Genomic DNA, 18008 nt, shown 5'->3' on the forward strand with positions numbered 1-18008 from the left:
AAGCACACACACAATTTTCATTAGAAATGCTCTAAGTTATCAATGGATATGCTTCATGGAATGGGCTGAAGATGCGCTAGAGTTTACGAGACTCACTGAGGCAGGTGCAGTTGGAGAGCCTAAACCCAGTGTCCTCCGTGACTGTCTGCCTCCGACAGACTAAAGACTCGCCGTCTTCCTTTCCTGCCAGATCTTACTAGGGGGAAACACAGCGACAGGTCATAAGAGGATTTAACACATAGGAGAGGACACAGAGGAGGGAACACAGAGGTTAGAAGACACATTGAAACAGCAGCAATCACAGAGACAATGAGTGCATGCTAGATATCAAGACAGAGCGCAAAACACGTAGCGGTTAATTCTGTTAATAAGGCTTATAGTCCTTACCTTTTCAGCACTGATGCTCACCTTACCACCTATCTGGCTGTATAAAGTCTCCCTACGGGTCACCCCTCTCACTGATTGCTAATGACACAATGTTGGACATCAAAACTAGAACAGGGAGAAAGTGGAGGAGTTGGCCAACTTCCATAAACCAGTAAATTATTGATAATGCGATTTTCCCTTAATTCAATGGTGAAGATAGCTTATCAACCTCAGATCAATGGGGATCCAACAGCGACAATCATTTTCCACTTGATATTGCAGCTTAGTCCCATTCGCTTGCATGGGACTGAGCAATACAAAGCTACAGTACCAGGCATAGCCACTATATGGCGCTGCGTCTGATACATAACGAAGGAGACATGATGCTTGATGGACGGCTATGTCTCTTTCAATCAAACAATCGGTGAACATGCTAGGAGCTGGTCTTCAATTATCTGCTATTGATGGCCTATTCTAAAGAAGGTCTTCCTGTGTAAAACTTTTCGGAAACCCAGAGGAATCCAGAATTCACACATCCTGCACTGCTCCGTCTTCCTGGATGCAATTGGTTCATTTCCCCTCCTTATTATACTGAGCAAAGAGCTCCATCAACAATCAAAATGGTGCCCATAAATTAGGACTTGGCTTTTGCTTAGACACTTAGATGCGTGTCATGAACATTACTAGCAGAACAATGTGTAAAAAAAACAAGCATACTGAACATCCATCCTCATAGGATGAGGTCTTCACGCCACCATTAAAACACCATGGAGGAAAGGGATTGTTAATGATGATGAATAATAGAGGAGGAAAGAGTTCCCTAATAATCTTGACATTTCCAATTTCAGAAAAATGGTAAACACCTTTAAAGAAAGAAAAAAAAAAAAAAAAAAACAGACGCAGCTTCAATCTAAGAGATAATATGCTCTCTACCTGTAGCTACCACTAGCGGGAACTCACCAAATACTATTTACACACAACTCCGTAATAGCACAGTATGCAGTAAGCTCCCACTAGTGGTGGCCACAGGTCGACTGCATATTTTCTTTTTGATCTACTTCTACATTGGGGATTTGGAGAGCTGTATCAGAAAATATAATTTTCAACCACAATAAAATACAATACAAAATTAACGAGAACTTACTTTTTAAGCTAAAAACAGAATGGCGACTAAAGGTAGTTATTCCGTTCAAGCGCTGGGAAAAGGAAGTTGTAATAAAGAGAGCTGTAGATAGCAGTAACCAATGTAAGATGTATAGGAATAAATGTATGGCAATACATAATCATCCCGACCTTTTCCTTTCCCTAGAAGGCAGGAGTATTAGGATGTAAGGATAAACTTTCATCTAATGGTAGAATCTGTGACCCAACGTCCGGCGTCTACAAAAAGTTCAGCGGGATAAAGTGTTATTATTCTTGGAGCAGAGCGCTCCTTGCTGAGTGTAAGGACGGAAGCATGTCTGTTGATTTTAGCTGAATACGGTTTTATCTTTAGTAGTTGGAATGGGGTTGGCAGTCGGAGAAAGCATTAAAACAGCTGGGTATCCATAACAAATTCAACGACTGGCAGAGCTAGATACAAAGTCCACTCATTCCCGTTGGTCTTTGCCATATTGGAACTTGCAACCGCATTTTCCAGCCACACAAATACATGGAACCAAAGTCTGTGGGAAACAACAAGTCTTACAACGAGTATGTGTTCCAACTTAAGGAAAGTGTCCAAGGAGAAAAGTCAAAGGTGATCTGGAGTAACAACATAGTAAGAACACAGTGTAACCTGTGGTCTGTTCACTCCGGTGTCATGTTCTGTTCCTACAGCCGTCCATTGCCCTTGACGAACAGAAAAGCAAAGTCTGTTTTTCTATGCTGCCTTGTCTGATGGGCACCATTGTATATGAATGTGACATAACTGATGATGAGCGAAGGTACTCTGATATCGTGCTAGCTGAGCACGCTCGGGTGTCATTCGAGTATCTCAGGAGTGCTTGAGTAATATGTTAGAGTCCCCGCGGCAGTTAAACATCAGCAACACATGCATGGATTTCCTAACAAACTGGTTGCCTGGTCGTTTCAGTGCAAAGAAGGTTTTGACTGAAACCTGCCTGAAAAAGAACCATGAAAAAAGCTCAAAAGAACAAATATATTCATGTGAATGTAAAAACGACTTGCAGTGCACATGTTTAGTCTTTTGAGCATTTTTAACCAATTTACCTTAGTTTTCCAAAGAGGTTAAAGAAGTGACCTGGCCATTCTTCAGGTGGCTTCCTCTCTGAAGACGCTCGGTATTTTATAATACAAATCAATGGGAAGGCTAAAAATATGACAGTGTTTTTTAGAGCATTTTGCCAGAGGTTTTTGCTTGAAAAACACTAGCGGTTTCTTCATTGCACAATAGAGTTAAAAAAAAAAAAAAAGCTTCAGGTGATTTCTGAAGCATATTCCGCTTGAAAATCTAGGTGAATTTGCCCGCCTGAAAAAGATGTTGTTTGCACATAACCCAAGGGTGCGTCTTTATGGTGCCAGTGAAACATCCGTTTTGCTACTGTGCTGCATCAGTACCAACCTGTGTGAATGTTCCTTTCTGGCATCTTGAGGACCCAGCTCTGGTAGCACTGGTCCAGATGTTACAGTGGCAAGTCAAAGTTTGGGCATCCCTGGTCAAAATTACAGTTATTGTGAATAGTTAAGCAAGTTGAAGATTAACTGATCTCTAGTGCTTCTTTTACACTTGCCGTGCTTTTGCGGCCCAAATAGATTTCAATGGGGCCGCAAAAACAGGCCGCAAAAAATCTTAGGAGCGCCGTACGGTCGTATTTACGGCCATGAAATATTAAGCTTGCTCGATATTTTTCATGGCTTACAGACACGGATCCCATTGAAAATCAATGGGGCTGTAAAAACAATGGAAGTTTGTTTTTGCGGTGCACCGTGACATCCGGTTCTGCGGAACACCGTTTTTTTTTCCAATACTTTTTCATAATATTGGAAACCTGAAAAAAGTCGATCCGCAAGTTTTTTGCGGTCCATTATTGCGGCAGACCATGAAAATTGCGGCGATACAGCCCGCCAAAAACACGGTATATGTAAAAGAAGCCTTAAAGGTCTAAAGTTGTCACATTTCCATTGTATTTTAGGCAAAAAAAAAATTATTTACATCTTTTACATTTTAAAAATTATAAAAAGGAAAATGGGATGATGCGAAAGTTTGGACACCATGCCTGGTTAGTACTTAGTAGCACCCCCTTTTTGAAAGTATCACAGCTTGTAAACACTTTTTGAAGCCTGACAAGAGTCTTTGAATTCTTGTTTGAAGGATTTTCATTCATTCTTCCTTGGAAAATTCTTCCAGTTCTGTGAGATTCCTGGGTCCTCTTGCATGCTCTGCTATTTTGAGATCTAGTTACAGATTTTCAATGATGTACAGATCAGAGGACTGTGAGGGTCATTGTAAAACCTTCAGCTTGCGCCTTTTGAGGTAGATTATTGTAGATTTTGACGTGTGTTTAGGATCATTATCCATTTGTAGAAGCCATCCTCTTTTCAACTTCAGCTTTTTTTTTTTTTTTTTTTTTTTAACAGATGGTATGTTTGCATCAAGCATTTGTTGAAATTTCACTGAATCCATTCTTCCCTCTACCCATGAAATGTTCCCTCTGCCATTGGCTGCAACACACCTCAAAGTATAATTCATCCACCCCATGCTTAATGGTTGGCAAGATGTTCTTTTCCTGAAATTCTGTGCCCTTTTTTCTCCACACATACCTTTGATCATTGTGGCCAGAGAGTTCTATTTTAACCTCATCAGTACACAGGACTTGTTTCCAAAATGTTTCAGGCTTGTTTAGATGTTCATTTACATACTTCTGACTGAATTTTATGGTGAGGATGCAGGAGAGGTTTTCTTCTGATAACTCTTCCGTGAAGGCCATATTTGTGCAGGTGTCTATGAACAGTATAACAATGTACCACAACTCCAGAGTCTGCTAAATATTTCTGAAGGTCTTTAGTATTGAAGCAGGGGTTCTGATTTGCCTCTCTAGCAATCCTATGAGCAACACTCGCTCAAATTTTGCTCAGTCTTCTAGCCCTTATCTTGACCTCCACTGTTCTTGTTAACTGCCATTTCTTAATCACATTTCGAAGTGAGCAAAGGGCAACTTGAAAACACTCTGCTATCTTCTTATAACCTTCTCCTACTTTGTCGGCCTCCACCATTTTCATTTTCAGAGTGCTAGGCAGCTGCTTAGAAGACCCCATGGCTGCTGCGTTTTGGCACAAGGTTAGAGGAGGCTGGATTTTTATAAAGCTGGGAAGTTTGCATCACCTGGCATTTCCTAACAAAGACCGTGAACACAACATGTTCAAACATGTACAAATCTCCAAGGGTGCCCAAACTTTTGCATTGGTCCATTTTCCTTTTTTTTTTTAATTTTAAAAATTACAAAAAGACTATAACGATATATATATAATTATATAATTCCTAAAATACAAAAGAAATGTGTCATCTTTACCGTTAGGCCTTTTAGAGATCATTTCATCAACTTGCTTAAATGTTCACAATAACAGTAATTTTGACCAGGGGTGCCCAAACAGATATGTTTAAGATTTGTAACTATATTTTCTTTTTGGTTTTATGACTGTTGCCTCTTATGTGTTCATGAAAGATATTTTTCACTATTTGACTGTAGTAGAGGATACCACAATAATGTTTTCCAAGATGAATTACTATCTATATTGCTGTTTTGTTGTGTGGTTGTGTTGCGGTTTTGCTCACCCATTGTTTTTTGTGGGTATATTAACAAACTATACCAGGAAACACTATGGTGAAAAATCATCCCTGTTATTTGTTGTGTTACAAGCAAATTTGGTGAGAATTAATTTTCAGGACCTGGTTCATCAGCCGCATCAGTAATATGTGGCCGTTGGACGGGAAACCTGAGAACAGTCTCTTGCCTCTCAGCACGCAAAGCTTTTTTTTTTATCACTTAGTCTGGCGCGACATCATATGTGCCTCATAACATCACGCCAGGCTAGCTAATCAAAAGGAAAGCCGCGGATGCTGGGAGGTAGGAGGTGATTCTCATTGCTCGAATCTAGCAGCCACAGATTACTGATGTGGCCAATGGACACGGGTCCTGTGAATCAATTCGTACCAACCTTAGATGCCAGCGTAATAGTTCTATGGACATTCAGCCAACACATTTTTTCACCATCAGTAAGATAATGCACAGTAAAATACAGATTGTATTATAAAGTTAAGTCCCAGAAATACTGCAAAATGTTAAGGGGACCAAATTACCAATAAAAAGTAACTTAGTTAAAAAATTAGTAATTCCAAACAAGCAAAAAAATAAGAACGTCAGAAATGTTCCTGAGCCATCTGAAATTGGAGTCGTTTTACGGTTCCTTTTAATGTACTATTAAAAGTCTGTTAAAAGTGCATTCCCATCCACCGGGCAATCTTCATTTTAATAAGTAAATCCTTTGATTGATCTTCATGCCAGTGCTAATTGCATGCTTGAATTAATGGGGTTTGTAAAACAAAAAAAAAGTAAAGTAAAAGGAGCAAATCTAGTGCTGCCAGGTTCAGCTTAATGGAAAGAACATTTTTTACGATTATTAGAACATCTAAATCTTATTGCTGGAGGAACACAATTATTGATACAGTCTCTGAATAGGGACGCAATGAAGATGGCGGGAGAAGAATTACATACAAGCTATGTCATGTTCTAACTTCTAATCTGATGGGACTTTCTTGTAATAATGGTCTCCACTGGGACAGAAGGAAAGGTCCCGCTCTTCGTTCGTCTGACCACTGAGGTATGTAATTTGCTGTAAATGGCAGGTGACTGGAACGGGACATCGTTTGAGGCGCATCCCATTCAAGACACTTAGTATTTTGTATCACTGCACTATACAAACATTTTTATTTTTTTTTTTAAACAAAAATCATTTATCTTTGTCTAGCCATACTCCTTAGCTTCCCCTTGATAAAGCAGCAGGAAAGCAGCGAAACGCGCGTCGGGGGTGGCGCCCAATCCAGGGACTCTATTACTGGGTAAGATCCTGCTGGTGCTCTGGTAGGGGTATCTTCACGCCAGGCGGCACTTCACCTACATTGCTCCTCTGGGCACTCCCCATTACTACCCCGATTTGGGATCACGTTTTGGCCGGCCCCTCTTATGTTTCCAGCCACATTGGTGACATTAATTAGTTACGGGAGATATAGGCAGGTCTAAGGCAGTTTGGTCCTTCGTTGGGGTGGCCTTTGGGGATTATGGATCTTTTCCTGATGCATTAATATATGCCAACAATTTTGTTGTTAACAAAGGGGCATTGATATTGTTCTCTGGTGTTTTCTTTTGGTGTCTTTTAAGTACCGTATGTCAGCTTTTAACTAATTTTCTTAATAAAGTTTATATTCACTTTTGCTATAAACGCTCCCGTTGTTCCCTTTTGTATATACATGTCTTACTGGGAGTAGTGCTTATAGGGGCCTAGACATTGTCTTTGGCCACCTTGTTTATTATGAGTCTGGGTTTGTGTGTAGCATACTTCTTAGCTTTGTAGATGAACCCGTGCAAGGGCTTGTTTTTTTTTAATGCAGAGTGATTTGATTTTTTTATTAGTACCATTTTTGGGTACATACAACTTTTTGACCACAATATTTTTTTATAAGACCAAAAAATAAATAAGCGCCCCCGGAAGAAACTGAGCGGGCGAAACGCGCGTCGGGGCGCCGGAGGAGGACACCCACTATACGGGCACTCATTTGGTAAGGTGTTGGCTGTTTAATTATTGAATAGGGCATTTTCACTTGGTATTTATCTTTGGCACTCACAGCGGTCCCCATTAGTTTACATACTACAGAGATGTGTTTTTTCCTCACTCGTTATAAACTAATCTGATGGGTATCAGAGTGATGCACTTATGTGCTTTAGGTGTTATAGCTCTAGCTTATCACACAGTGCAGCCTTTTCTTGCCAGTTATTTTTGATTTCCCTGATACGTACTTAATTTATATGTGCTACTCTGTGGGTGGATGTTCCCCTCTGATTTAGGGTCATTGTTCGTGTCTAAATGCTTTAGGTGGTTATATGAATCTTTTATGTTTCCAATAAATGTTAAATTTTAAATGATTTCTTTATTGGTGAGCTTCATTGTGTCAACTACTTATTTGTGGTTGCTCTAGTGTGTCAAGAACCCTAAAGAGTCTGACACTGACTATTAAGAATACCATCCAATGGGTGGAAGTAGAAAGCCTTATTTTTCTAGGAGAAGAGATCATTTTCATACCGTGTCACCCAGGATGCATGGCATATAAGCCTCCGTACGCCAGCAGTCTCCAGAACATACCCAACAACCACTAGACCAGTTCTTCTGTGACGTGGGACTCACCAGTAAGTCATTGAAGACACACAGCTCCCAAATGTGATTATAAATTGCACAGTCTTATACATGACTGCAGCAAATTAGGATTTAGTAACATAATTGTGTGTCTATCTTTATGTTGTACAATGTTCGGGAGGCAAAATGCACACTGAGCAGTATTTGTTATTTTGCTGAGGCTTTTGATCACCGATGGGGAGGTCCAGTCATTACTTTGGTCTAACAGGTGAGCCTATCAGTAAAAAAAAGATTGACAAGCCCAGTCATAGACCATAATCATGGTTTGCAATTAGACATGACTGAATAAGTTCCCAGGACCCTGGTTCATTGGCCAAGACAGTATTTTGTGGTTGCTGGATGGCAGCCCTGTAAACCGCCTCCTACCTGACAGCATCCATGAATCCCCTTTTGATTAGCCAGCCCGGCACAACGCTGTGTGTGGGCCACCCCGTAAACATGATGTCACATCAGGGCCAGGCTGGTTAATCAAAACAGCAGCTGCGCCTGCCGTCAGGCAAGAAGTAGGTCTCGGGACTCGCGGAATACTGACTTACTCCCTTGTCCATGGCCCTGGGAGTCCATTTTTTCATCTGTATTTGTGATGAGTCTATCTCTTGTGAGTTCTGCATCATAAAATGTGCCTATAAAACGCAATACAAGAACGTACTGGGTGACAATTAGGATTCTGAATAACCAGACGGTACGTATTGTTTAGATTCTCCTCCAGATTTCCTACACGTGATGGGAGGCCATTCCCTTCTCTTCCTCTCTTGGCTTTATGTTACCTTGTAGAAATGGCTACCATGTCACTGTGGCTTCCCCTTCCTATGGATTACACACGATCGTAAAAGTTTCCAACTTTAGCACAAAAAGGCTAAATACATATAAAAGTTTACACTGCGAATAATTTTAGTTCTTGCATCTACCCAGGTATGTTCGAGAAAGAACACATGAGATCCAATGTGAAAAGCGTAAAAAAGATAACTAAACATAGACCAATAAGTTCTCAGTATTTTGGCTCAGTGATGCCTTCTAATCAGACACACTATGATATACAGCATAAAAAATATAGACAGAAAATATATTAATTTTACCTGATGGACTCTGAACAGCAGATGGGGTTGATGTTAAACTGGCTGTGACAGAATCACAAGGACCGGTGCTTCCACTGGAGCTGCCGCTTGAGGGGGGGGATGGAGAAGATGCTGGTGACATGCTGTGCTGGTTTATGCATTGGGCTACAGCAAAACCTGTGAAATGTTTCACATGCATTACTATACCGATAAAAACATGTATGCATCATAAATAGTGTACTCCCACACGCACTGTCCCAAAAGAGGACCTCAAAATGAGCATCCAATGCTGGTGACCTATATCACACCAAATTGCAAATATTTCCAAACCACTCTTTCTAAACAGGCCAGGAGTAAATAAAAGCAAAGTGTAAGAAAGTGTCTATTTATGGCCGTTAACTGGCTCGAATACTGGATTTTAACAGTTTTCATCTTGTACTAAAAAGCCTCAGCAGTTTCTCCTTTTGCTTTTGTTATTTCTGCCATTTTCTCCAGCTCTGTCCCCTTTTCCATAAACGTTTATAGGCAGAAGGTGTAATTAGATTACTCACTGAAGACAGAAATGTAGACAGATTTGAGCAGTAATTCAGCGTGAATGATCACGGTAGGAGATAACAGGAAATTGATAAATGGTGAAAGACATTTTACTCCAATAAATGGAAATCACTGATGACACTTAGTTTCAGGGAGGGGACAGAGGCAGTGACTGCAGCTTATCCCCCTTATGACGTTTGAGTATCCTAGCATGCACTGGGGATTCTCAAAAGAAATGTCATTAAACAAGAAGTTAGTTAAAAAAAAAAGCAGTAACAGTATACAGTGGGTACGGAAAGTATTCAGACCCCTTTAAATTTTTCACTCTGTTTCATTGCAGCCATTTGGCAAATTCAGAAAAATTCATTTTTTCACATTAATGTACACTCTGCACCCCTTCTTGACTGAAAAAAATATACATTTTTGCATATTTATTAAGAAAAGAAAAACTGAAATATCACATGGTCATAAGTATTCAGAGCCTTTGCTCAGTATGTGACTTAAATATGTGTCTGTCTATTTCTTTGTGATCCTCCTTGAGATGGTTCTACTCCTTCATTGGAGTCCTGCTGTGTTTAATTAAACTGCTAGGACTTGATTTGGAAAGGCACACACCTGTCTATATAAGACCTCACAGCTCATAGTGCATGTCAGACCAAATGAGAATCATGAGGTCAAAGGAACTGGCCAAGGAGCTCAGAGACAGAATTGTGGCAAGGCACAGATCTGGCTAACGTTACAAAAGAATTTCTGCAGTACTCAAGGTTCCTAAGAGCACAGTGGCCTCCATAATCCTTTAATGGAAGAAGTTTGAGACCACCAGAAGTCTTCCTAGACCTGGCCGTCCAGCCAAACTGAGCAATCGTGGGAGAAGGGCCTTGGTGAGAGAGGTAAAGAAGAACCCCAAGATCACTGTTGCTGAGCTCCAGAGATGCAGTAGGGAGATGGGAGAAAGTTCCACAAAGTTAACTATCACTGCAGCCCTCCACCAGTCGGGCCTTTATGGCAGAGTGGCCCGACGGAAGCCTCTCCTCAGTGCAAGAAACTGAGCAATCGTGGGAGAAGGGCCTTGGTGAGAGAGGTAAAGAAGAACCCCAAGATCACTGTTGCTGAGCTCCAGAGATGCAGTAGGGAGATGGGAGAAAGTTCCACAAAGTTAACTATCACTGCAGCCCTCCACCAGTCGGGCCTTTATGGCAGAGTGGCCCGACGGAAGCCTCTCCTCAGTGCAAGAAATATGAAAGCCCGCATAGAGTTTGCTAAAAAACACATGAAGGACTCCCAGACTATGAGAAATAAGATTCTCTGGTCTGATGAGACGAAGATAGAACTTTTTGGTGATAATTCTAAGCGGTATGTGTGGAGACAACCAGGCACTGCTCATCACCTGCCCAATACAATCCCAACAGTGAAACATGGTGGTGGCAACATCATGCTATGGGGATGTTTTTCAGCTGCAGAGACAGGATGACTGGTTGCCATTGAAGGAAACATGAATGCGAACAAGTACAGAGATATCCTGGATGAAAACCTCTTCCAGAGTGCTCAGGACCTCAGACTTGGCTGAAGGTTCACTTTCCAACAAGACAATGACCCTAAGCACACAACTAAAATAACAAAGGAGTGGCTTCAGAACAAATCTGTGACCATTCCTGACTGGCCCAGCCAGAGCCCTGACCTAAACCCAATTGAGCATCTCTGGAGAGACCTGAAAATGGCTGTCCACCAACGTTCACCATCCAACCTGATGGAACTGAAGTGGATCTGCAAGGAAGAATGGCAGAGGTTCCACATATCAAAGTGCGAAAAACTTGTTTCATCATTCCCAAGAAGACTCATGGCTGTACTAGCTCAAAAGGGTGCTTCTACTCAACACTGAGCAAAGCGTCTGAATACTTATGACCATGTGATATTTCAGTTTTTCTTTTTTAATAAATTTGCAAAAATTTCTACATTTCTGTTTTTTTCAGCCAAGATGGGGTGCAGAGTATACATTAATGAGAAAAAAATGAACTTTTTTGAATTTACCAAATGGCTGCAATGAAATAAAGAGTGAAACATTTAAAGGGGTCTGAATACTTTCCATACCCACTGTAGACTAGAGTGCGAACAAGTTTAATTGAAGTATATTAAGAAATTAGATTATTAGATTAAATAGAGATTTAGGATTATATCAGTGTTAGTTTCGGACCACTCCTTTAACAGCATTCCCAGCAGAGGGAAAATCCTTCTCTGATCTACAAACAGACAAAAAAATAAAATTACCGTATTTTACGCTTTGTAAGACGCACTTTATTTCCCCCAAATTTGGGGGGGAAATGTGGGTGCGTCTAACAAAGCGGATATACCGCTTACCATTGCAGGCTGGGATGAGGGGGTGTCCGCCGCCGCTACCGCCCGCCGCCGCTGTCGCCCGCCGCCGCTGTCGCCCGCCGCCGCTGCCGGGGATGTCCGCTGCTGCCCCGGGTGATGCTGGAGGCTCCGGTGCTGCGGGGGGCTCTGGCGACATTTTGTGAAAGAGCAGAGCCCCCCCGGCAGTTCGTCCATGCATTCCAGTATGACTAACTCCGGGAAAATGGCCGCCGGAATCTCGGGAGATGAGATTTCAGCACTGAGATCTCATCTCTCGAGATTCCGGCGGCCATTTTCCCGGAGTCAGTCATATAGGAACGCATGGACGAACTGCTGGGGGCTCTGGTCTTTCACAAAATGTCGCCAGAGCCCCCCGCAGCACCAGAGACAGCCCTGGAGACAGCCCTGCAGCACCAGAGCCAGCCCTGCAGCACCAGAGCCAGCCCTGCAGCGCCAGAGCCAGCCCTGCAGCGCCAGAGCCAGCCCTGCAGCCCCAGAGCCAGCCCTGCAGCGCCAGAGCCAGCCCTGCAGCGCCAGAGCCAGCCCTGCAGCGCCAGAGCCAGCCCTGCAGCGCCAGAGCCAGCCCTGCAGCGCCAGAGCCCCCTGCAGCGCCAGAGCCCCCTGCAGCGCCAGAGCCCCCTGCAGCACCAGAGCCCCCTGCAGCACCAGAGCCCCCTGCAGCACCAGAGCCAGCCCTGCAGCACCCCTCATCCCAGCCTGCAGCACAGCAGCCCCCATGCAGCACCGAAGCCCCCCTGCAGACCCCATCATCCCAGCCTGCAGCAATGCTCCACTCCTGCCTCCAGCAACGACCCTGGGACCCTGATCCACCGCAGCCACAACCCCTGGTAAGTAATAAGACGCATGGATTATAAGACGCCCCACCAATTTATTAAAAAAAGTTTTTTCCTATTTTTCTCCTCAAAATTTGGGGTGCGTCTTATAATCCGGAGCGTCTTACAAAGCGAAAAATACGGTATATGATCTAAAAAAATGCATTTTTAATGGGAGCTGTATTAAAACTTTAGTCTATAATTGGAAGGAGCTTCTAAACATGTCGAACAAACAAATAATTATTCTAGCCTTAAGGACCTCTAAATCAAGGTGCTATAATTTTCAGAAATTATACATTTTTGTTGAATTAAGAAATTATGGTCTGTACCACCAGATGCTATACGGGAAGTATTTTACTGAAATTCTCCACAGAGTATTGAATAGCTGCAGAACTTTTCAATATAAAAGTATTTATTTTTCTTGTAGAGGGAACCACCCTTCACTGTTCTTGCTTTATATTACTTCTGGACATAAAAAGCATGGTGATATTATAGTCACATAAAAATGCTGGATGGTGAGGGTACACAATGCCTTCTTTCTGTATTGGCAGTTTCCAATAAAACTACCTAATAAAAATACAATTAAGAGACAGGAAGCATCTGCTGCTCATCCAAAATAATAAATGGATATAGAAATGTTCTACTTTTGAACTGTCAAAACATCTCACTTCATTCAATATGAGCTCCCCACACTTACGCCTTGGCATGCAATGAATGGTTGTCTGAGTTATGCTTTGTCATACTGAATGAACTTGGGCAACAAAATTATAACGATTTACTGCTGGCAATTCCATTTGTAATTACCAACCAGTGAGAACCCAGATGTGCTTGACGGGAGACAAGTCTGGAGACGCTGCAGACAATGATAGCATGTTTAGATCACGCAGGGTGCTCACGGTAAACGCGATCAACATGCCGCCTAGTGTTCTGCTGACACTTTGAAGAAAAGGCTGGACTACTGGATCCATGTACTACAAACTGTCAGTGCATATGAGTGTAAAGCTGCCCTACACCTTAATCTCGGGATAAGGACCAGAAGGATATCCCTTCATGAAGGCTTCCTTATGGCATTGCCCATGTAGTTTGCAGACCGATCTTTGGCTATCATTGCATCCAAAACAAAAGCAGGACTCATTGATTAAGAGGATAGACCTCCATTCTATCCCCCATTGCTCCAGTCCTGCCTCCAGTCTCCATCTGGAGACCACAAATGCAATGCCATGGGGAGGTCTTCATGAGGGAATGGTACTCCGGTCCTTCTCCTGGACTTATGGTGTGGGGTGGCAGAATGTAATGTAGCCGGATCCCTCTAATCTTCTTTACAGGTACACCAACAGCTCAGCGTTAGATTGATATGGTGGTGGAACCAGTGGTACTCATATCCAACCTACATAACTGAGAGGGACAAACAAGAGAAAAAAATCTGAAGCTTAGGATCAGGCTGCAAATTGCATATCATGGGATCTAATTGATTTTAGGAATGAAGATTTCAGAATGAGACTTAATGAAATTTTATTAACTTAAAGTACCCACTATCTTAGAAGGAACCTGTCACGTGAAAAACGCTAGTAACCTGGAGATATTAAGTTAATCTGCAGGTAATAGCATTCTACCCGGCACCCGCATTGAGAGCCCCACTGCTGGGAGGAAATTAACCTTTTTCCTCCCAGCAGCATTCACTATTCAGTCATAGGGGTGGTGCTGGCACGGTTTCAGTCACCGCTCTGTGTATAGAAAGCGGCGGCTGTAACCGTGTCCCCGACACGGACTGACAGCAGGCTCAGCATTACGGCCAGCTGTCAGTCGGTGCTGAGGGTGCGGTTACAGCCATCACTCTCTATACACTGAGCGGTGACAAACTGTGACGAGCGACCCCTATGACTGAACGCTGTACAGTGCCAGGAGGGATAAAGTTAATTTTCTCCACGCAGAGCAGCTCTAAGTGCGGATACCGGGGGTGGCCTTCTTAATCCAACGACGAACAAGGCAACTTCATTCTGTCAACTGGTGGGGCACTCAGTGTTTACCTTCAACACCAAGTAATCGCATATCCTAGTCTTCTCTGTCACTTGGTTAGGTCGGAAAAACCACTTTAATAAAGCCCCATCCACTGCTTGCATTCCTTCTCACTGCAGCAGTTTTAGATAATACATGTAAGAATTTGTTTTCATGAATTTAGGTAAAAAAAAACAAAAAACAAAAAAAAACAAATTTAGAAAGGCAGCTCTTCATATGTAGCACAACTGATATAACGGTTTCTTTAAATAAGAGGGGTAAGATGACAATCTTTAGATAAAGAGATTTGAAGATTGACTATTTAGCACATTATCATATGACATCAAGTTCTCCGACAGTACAGTGATCATTTAAAGGATTGGCCTCATGTTTGTTCAACAGCACATTGCTCCCCAAGCAGCCGACTTCCTGATTGATGCGTGGGCCGGCAATCCTCCTTGATTGACAGTTCAGACTCGTAGCATCATTGCACTGCTGGCCCGAGCTGTGCGCTCCCAATGCAGCCGTATTAGGCAGATTTTACTCTGCACCATTGGGACCGCAGCGGCTCAGATACTGGCCGGGAGCCAACAGCTCACAGTGATCCTGGCCATTTTCAGTGCAGTGCTTACAAGCTGTATTAGAAAGAGCTTGTAAAGCACTGAACGTTAGACCATCGCTTCTAAACCACAGTGGCAGCTGGCCCCCAGGGCAACAAGATGGCAAGAAAACCATAAACAAATTAAAGCAATTCGGTACAAAAAAAAAATGTAATTATCACAGGAACCAAGGGAAAATTTTTTATAAATGGTAATTTACAAACGTTTTGTCATTCCAAACATTTTCCAACATTACCCATCATGAAAATGAGAGTAACCCTTCAAGGGAAGCCCGAGTGAATGAACTGGCAAACTAAAAACTTGACTGATAACCAAAATCAGCTAACAGATTTTTACGACAGCCAAATATGCATTCATGAAAAAGAATGGGAGCTATGAAGCAACTAGAACCTTCCCGACATGCCAACATCTATCATTAGAATGTCCTTTTTAAGCTGCAATCTTTCATTTGAAACCTAACGAGTTAATTTTACACACTAGCCCATGTAGACCAATGGAAAACTCAAGTCTTGGGTACCAAATAAGTGAGAGGGAAATTTATAGATAGAAAGATAAGAATTAAAAACGTCCTTTCACATGCTGAAAAAAAATCAGTACCGAGGACATTAGCTGCACAATATATAGTGATGTCAATTCTCATTCACTTTCGCCCTGAATGAACTGTAAATCAAGACTGATGGCATTGTATAACGATGGAAAGGCTATTCTGTGAAGTTACATCTGGGTCAATGTGACAGTCTGATTATTTATAATTCTGATGAACAGTACTGCTAAATCATGATCATAGGTGTTTGTGCCTTCTTCTGGATCAACACATTAGAATTATAAGAGATAATGGTCCTGAGTATTTTTAACATTATCAACTACGTTAATACGGGAAGTAGGATAAGTTCTCTTATACTTATTACAGAATTGCAGAACATGGGGTTCTAGGTGCGACTGAAAGGATAGAGAACAGTAAGATGCATTAACCAACACTCATGTTGTGGGGCTTTCAGCTCTATTTGGTAGTCGCTTGGACACGAACTGGCACCAGGTTTTAAGATCCAAACAAAATAAAGTTTATTGTTCTTCATAGACTTTACAAATCAAAGATGACAAGAGCTGTCTTCCACACAAATTAAAGTACCTTGTTGGGTAAGGCAAAAATAAATCAACCGGTCTCACCAACTTGGTGTCACAAGAACCTTTTAGATTAAAACAGACGATTCATCATAAATTGTCTATCTCCAGCCTCAGTAAAACAACTCTGAGCTGGTCCACCTGCCTTTTATTAGGCCTATAAGATCCAGACTCTGGAGTATAGGAGTAACCATTCCCACCCAGGCTCTTTTGGTCACTCCTAAATCCCGGACCCAGAATCCAATCAAACAAACTACTCAGTAAACTAGTGTTACTGGTACAGACTTCATGATATTTACATCACTAAGGCCAACCACCTCGGTGATGCATACATGCTGTCAATAACAATAATAATAATATAGCTCTCAATTTAGAAGACAAATGTCTGAAGATTGTTTTCAGGTCTTAGGGCTGTATCTGCTATTCTGATTAGAGTCCTCCACAGACCACACCCTTTGTACTAGAGTTCAGAACTTATTTTCTCTGTTTAATATTTTGTCAAAAGCAGAATCACATCAGAATGAATGGAAAAACTAAATGATTATTTGTTTTTGGCATATAAATCCAGACGAGAACTGTATTTTCCAAAGTAAAACATCTGTCCTGGGTTTTACACAGATTGGAAAATCTGATAACACTTGCTTCCGATTCAGAACTAGTTTCTCTTTAAGAGCCAAATAAACTGTTTTATATACATTAATGATTGGGATTCTCAAGGCCAAACCAGTTGGGGAAAATTATTATTTTGGATTCTGGGTGCAGAACACAAAAGACAATGCCTTCAAAAGGACAAGTTACTGCACCGAAGCGAGGAGACACTGATCTGCACAAGCATGCGATTTCCTGACCAGCACCTAAATGTCAAAGGCCAAGTCAACTAGCAATCAATGGACAATGGGAGGCGCAACAATGTTAATAATAAAGGAAGCAGAGTTTTGCTAAGTGTGCTTTCCCGCCCACTGCATTTAATAACTGATTTATCAAGATTCAGGCAAATTTAAATTATAAAGATAGCTATGCATTCAGATTTCGCTGGGCGACATACACATATACAGTTGTGCTCAAATGTTTATATACCCCGGCAGAATTTTGGCTTTCTTGGCCTTTTTCCAGAGAATATGAATGATAGCACCAACACTTTTTCTCCACTCATGGTTAGTGGTTGGGTGAAGCCATTTATTGTCAATCATAATGACAACCCAAAACATCCAAATGACCTGTTCACATACCCTGGTGATTTTTTTCTGATAACATGCACAGAAGTTGACACAGATGGGATTGAATGGCTACTAAAGGTAACATCCTCACTAGAGATGAGCGAGTATACTTGTTGCTCGGGTTTTCCCGAGCACGCTTGGGTGGTCTCCGAGTATTTATGACTGCTCGGAAATTTAGTTTTCCGTGCCACGGCTGGATGATTTGCGGCTACTAGACAGCTTGATTACATGTGGGGATTCATTAGCAACCAGGCAACCCCCACATGTACTCAGGCTGGCTAGCAGTCGTAAATCATCCAGCTGCAGCAAGGAAAACTAAATCTCCGAGCAGTCAAATATTCGGAGACCACCTGAGCAACGAGTATACTCGCTCATCACTAATCCTCACCTGTGACCTGTTTGCTTGTAATCAGTGTGTGTGCATAAAAGCTGAGCGAGTTTCTGGGATCCAGACAGACTCTTGCATCTTTCATCCAGCCACTGACATTTCTGGATTGTGAGTCATAG

The 18008-nt window shown here is 42.0% G+C and overlaps 1 protein-coding gene across 8 annotated transcripts in view; it reads right to left on the reverse strand.

Annotated features, from left to right (window-relative positions):
- Window positions 1-18008, reverse strand: part of CLEC16A (C-type lectin domain containing 16A) — a 265133-nt gene that overhangs the window by 12796 nt on the left and 234329 nt on the right. For 3 of the 8 annotated variants that reach the window (XM_077275189.1, XM_077275188.1, XM_077275195.1), the window contains 2 exons: window positions 8850-9005; window positions 97-192 (listed from right to left, as the gene is read on the reverse strand). The exons of 1 other annotated variant lie outside the window; for it this stretch is intronic. In XM_077275189.1, the coding sequence (XP_077131304.1) occupies window positions 97-192; window positions 8850-9005 (252 nt within the window). Of the gene's footprint in view, window positions 1-96; window positions 197-424; window positions 493-8849; window positions 9006-18008 lie in introns of those variants that run through there. 4 more of the 8 variants (XM_077275191.1, XM_077275190.1, XM_077275193.1 and 1 more) reach the window with 3 other exon arrangements.

This window comes from Ranitomeya variabilis, chromosome 7 (genome assembly GCF_051348905.1).
Source record: "Ranitomeya variabilis isolate aRanVar5 chromosome 7, aRanVar5.hap1, whole genome shotgun sequence".
NCBI lineage: Eukaryota > Metazoa > Chordata > Amphibia > Anura > Dendrobatidae > Ranitomeya > Ranitomeya variabilis.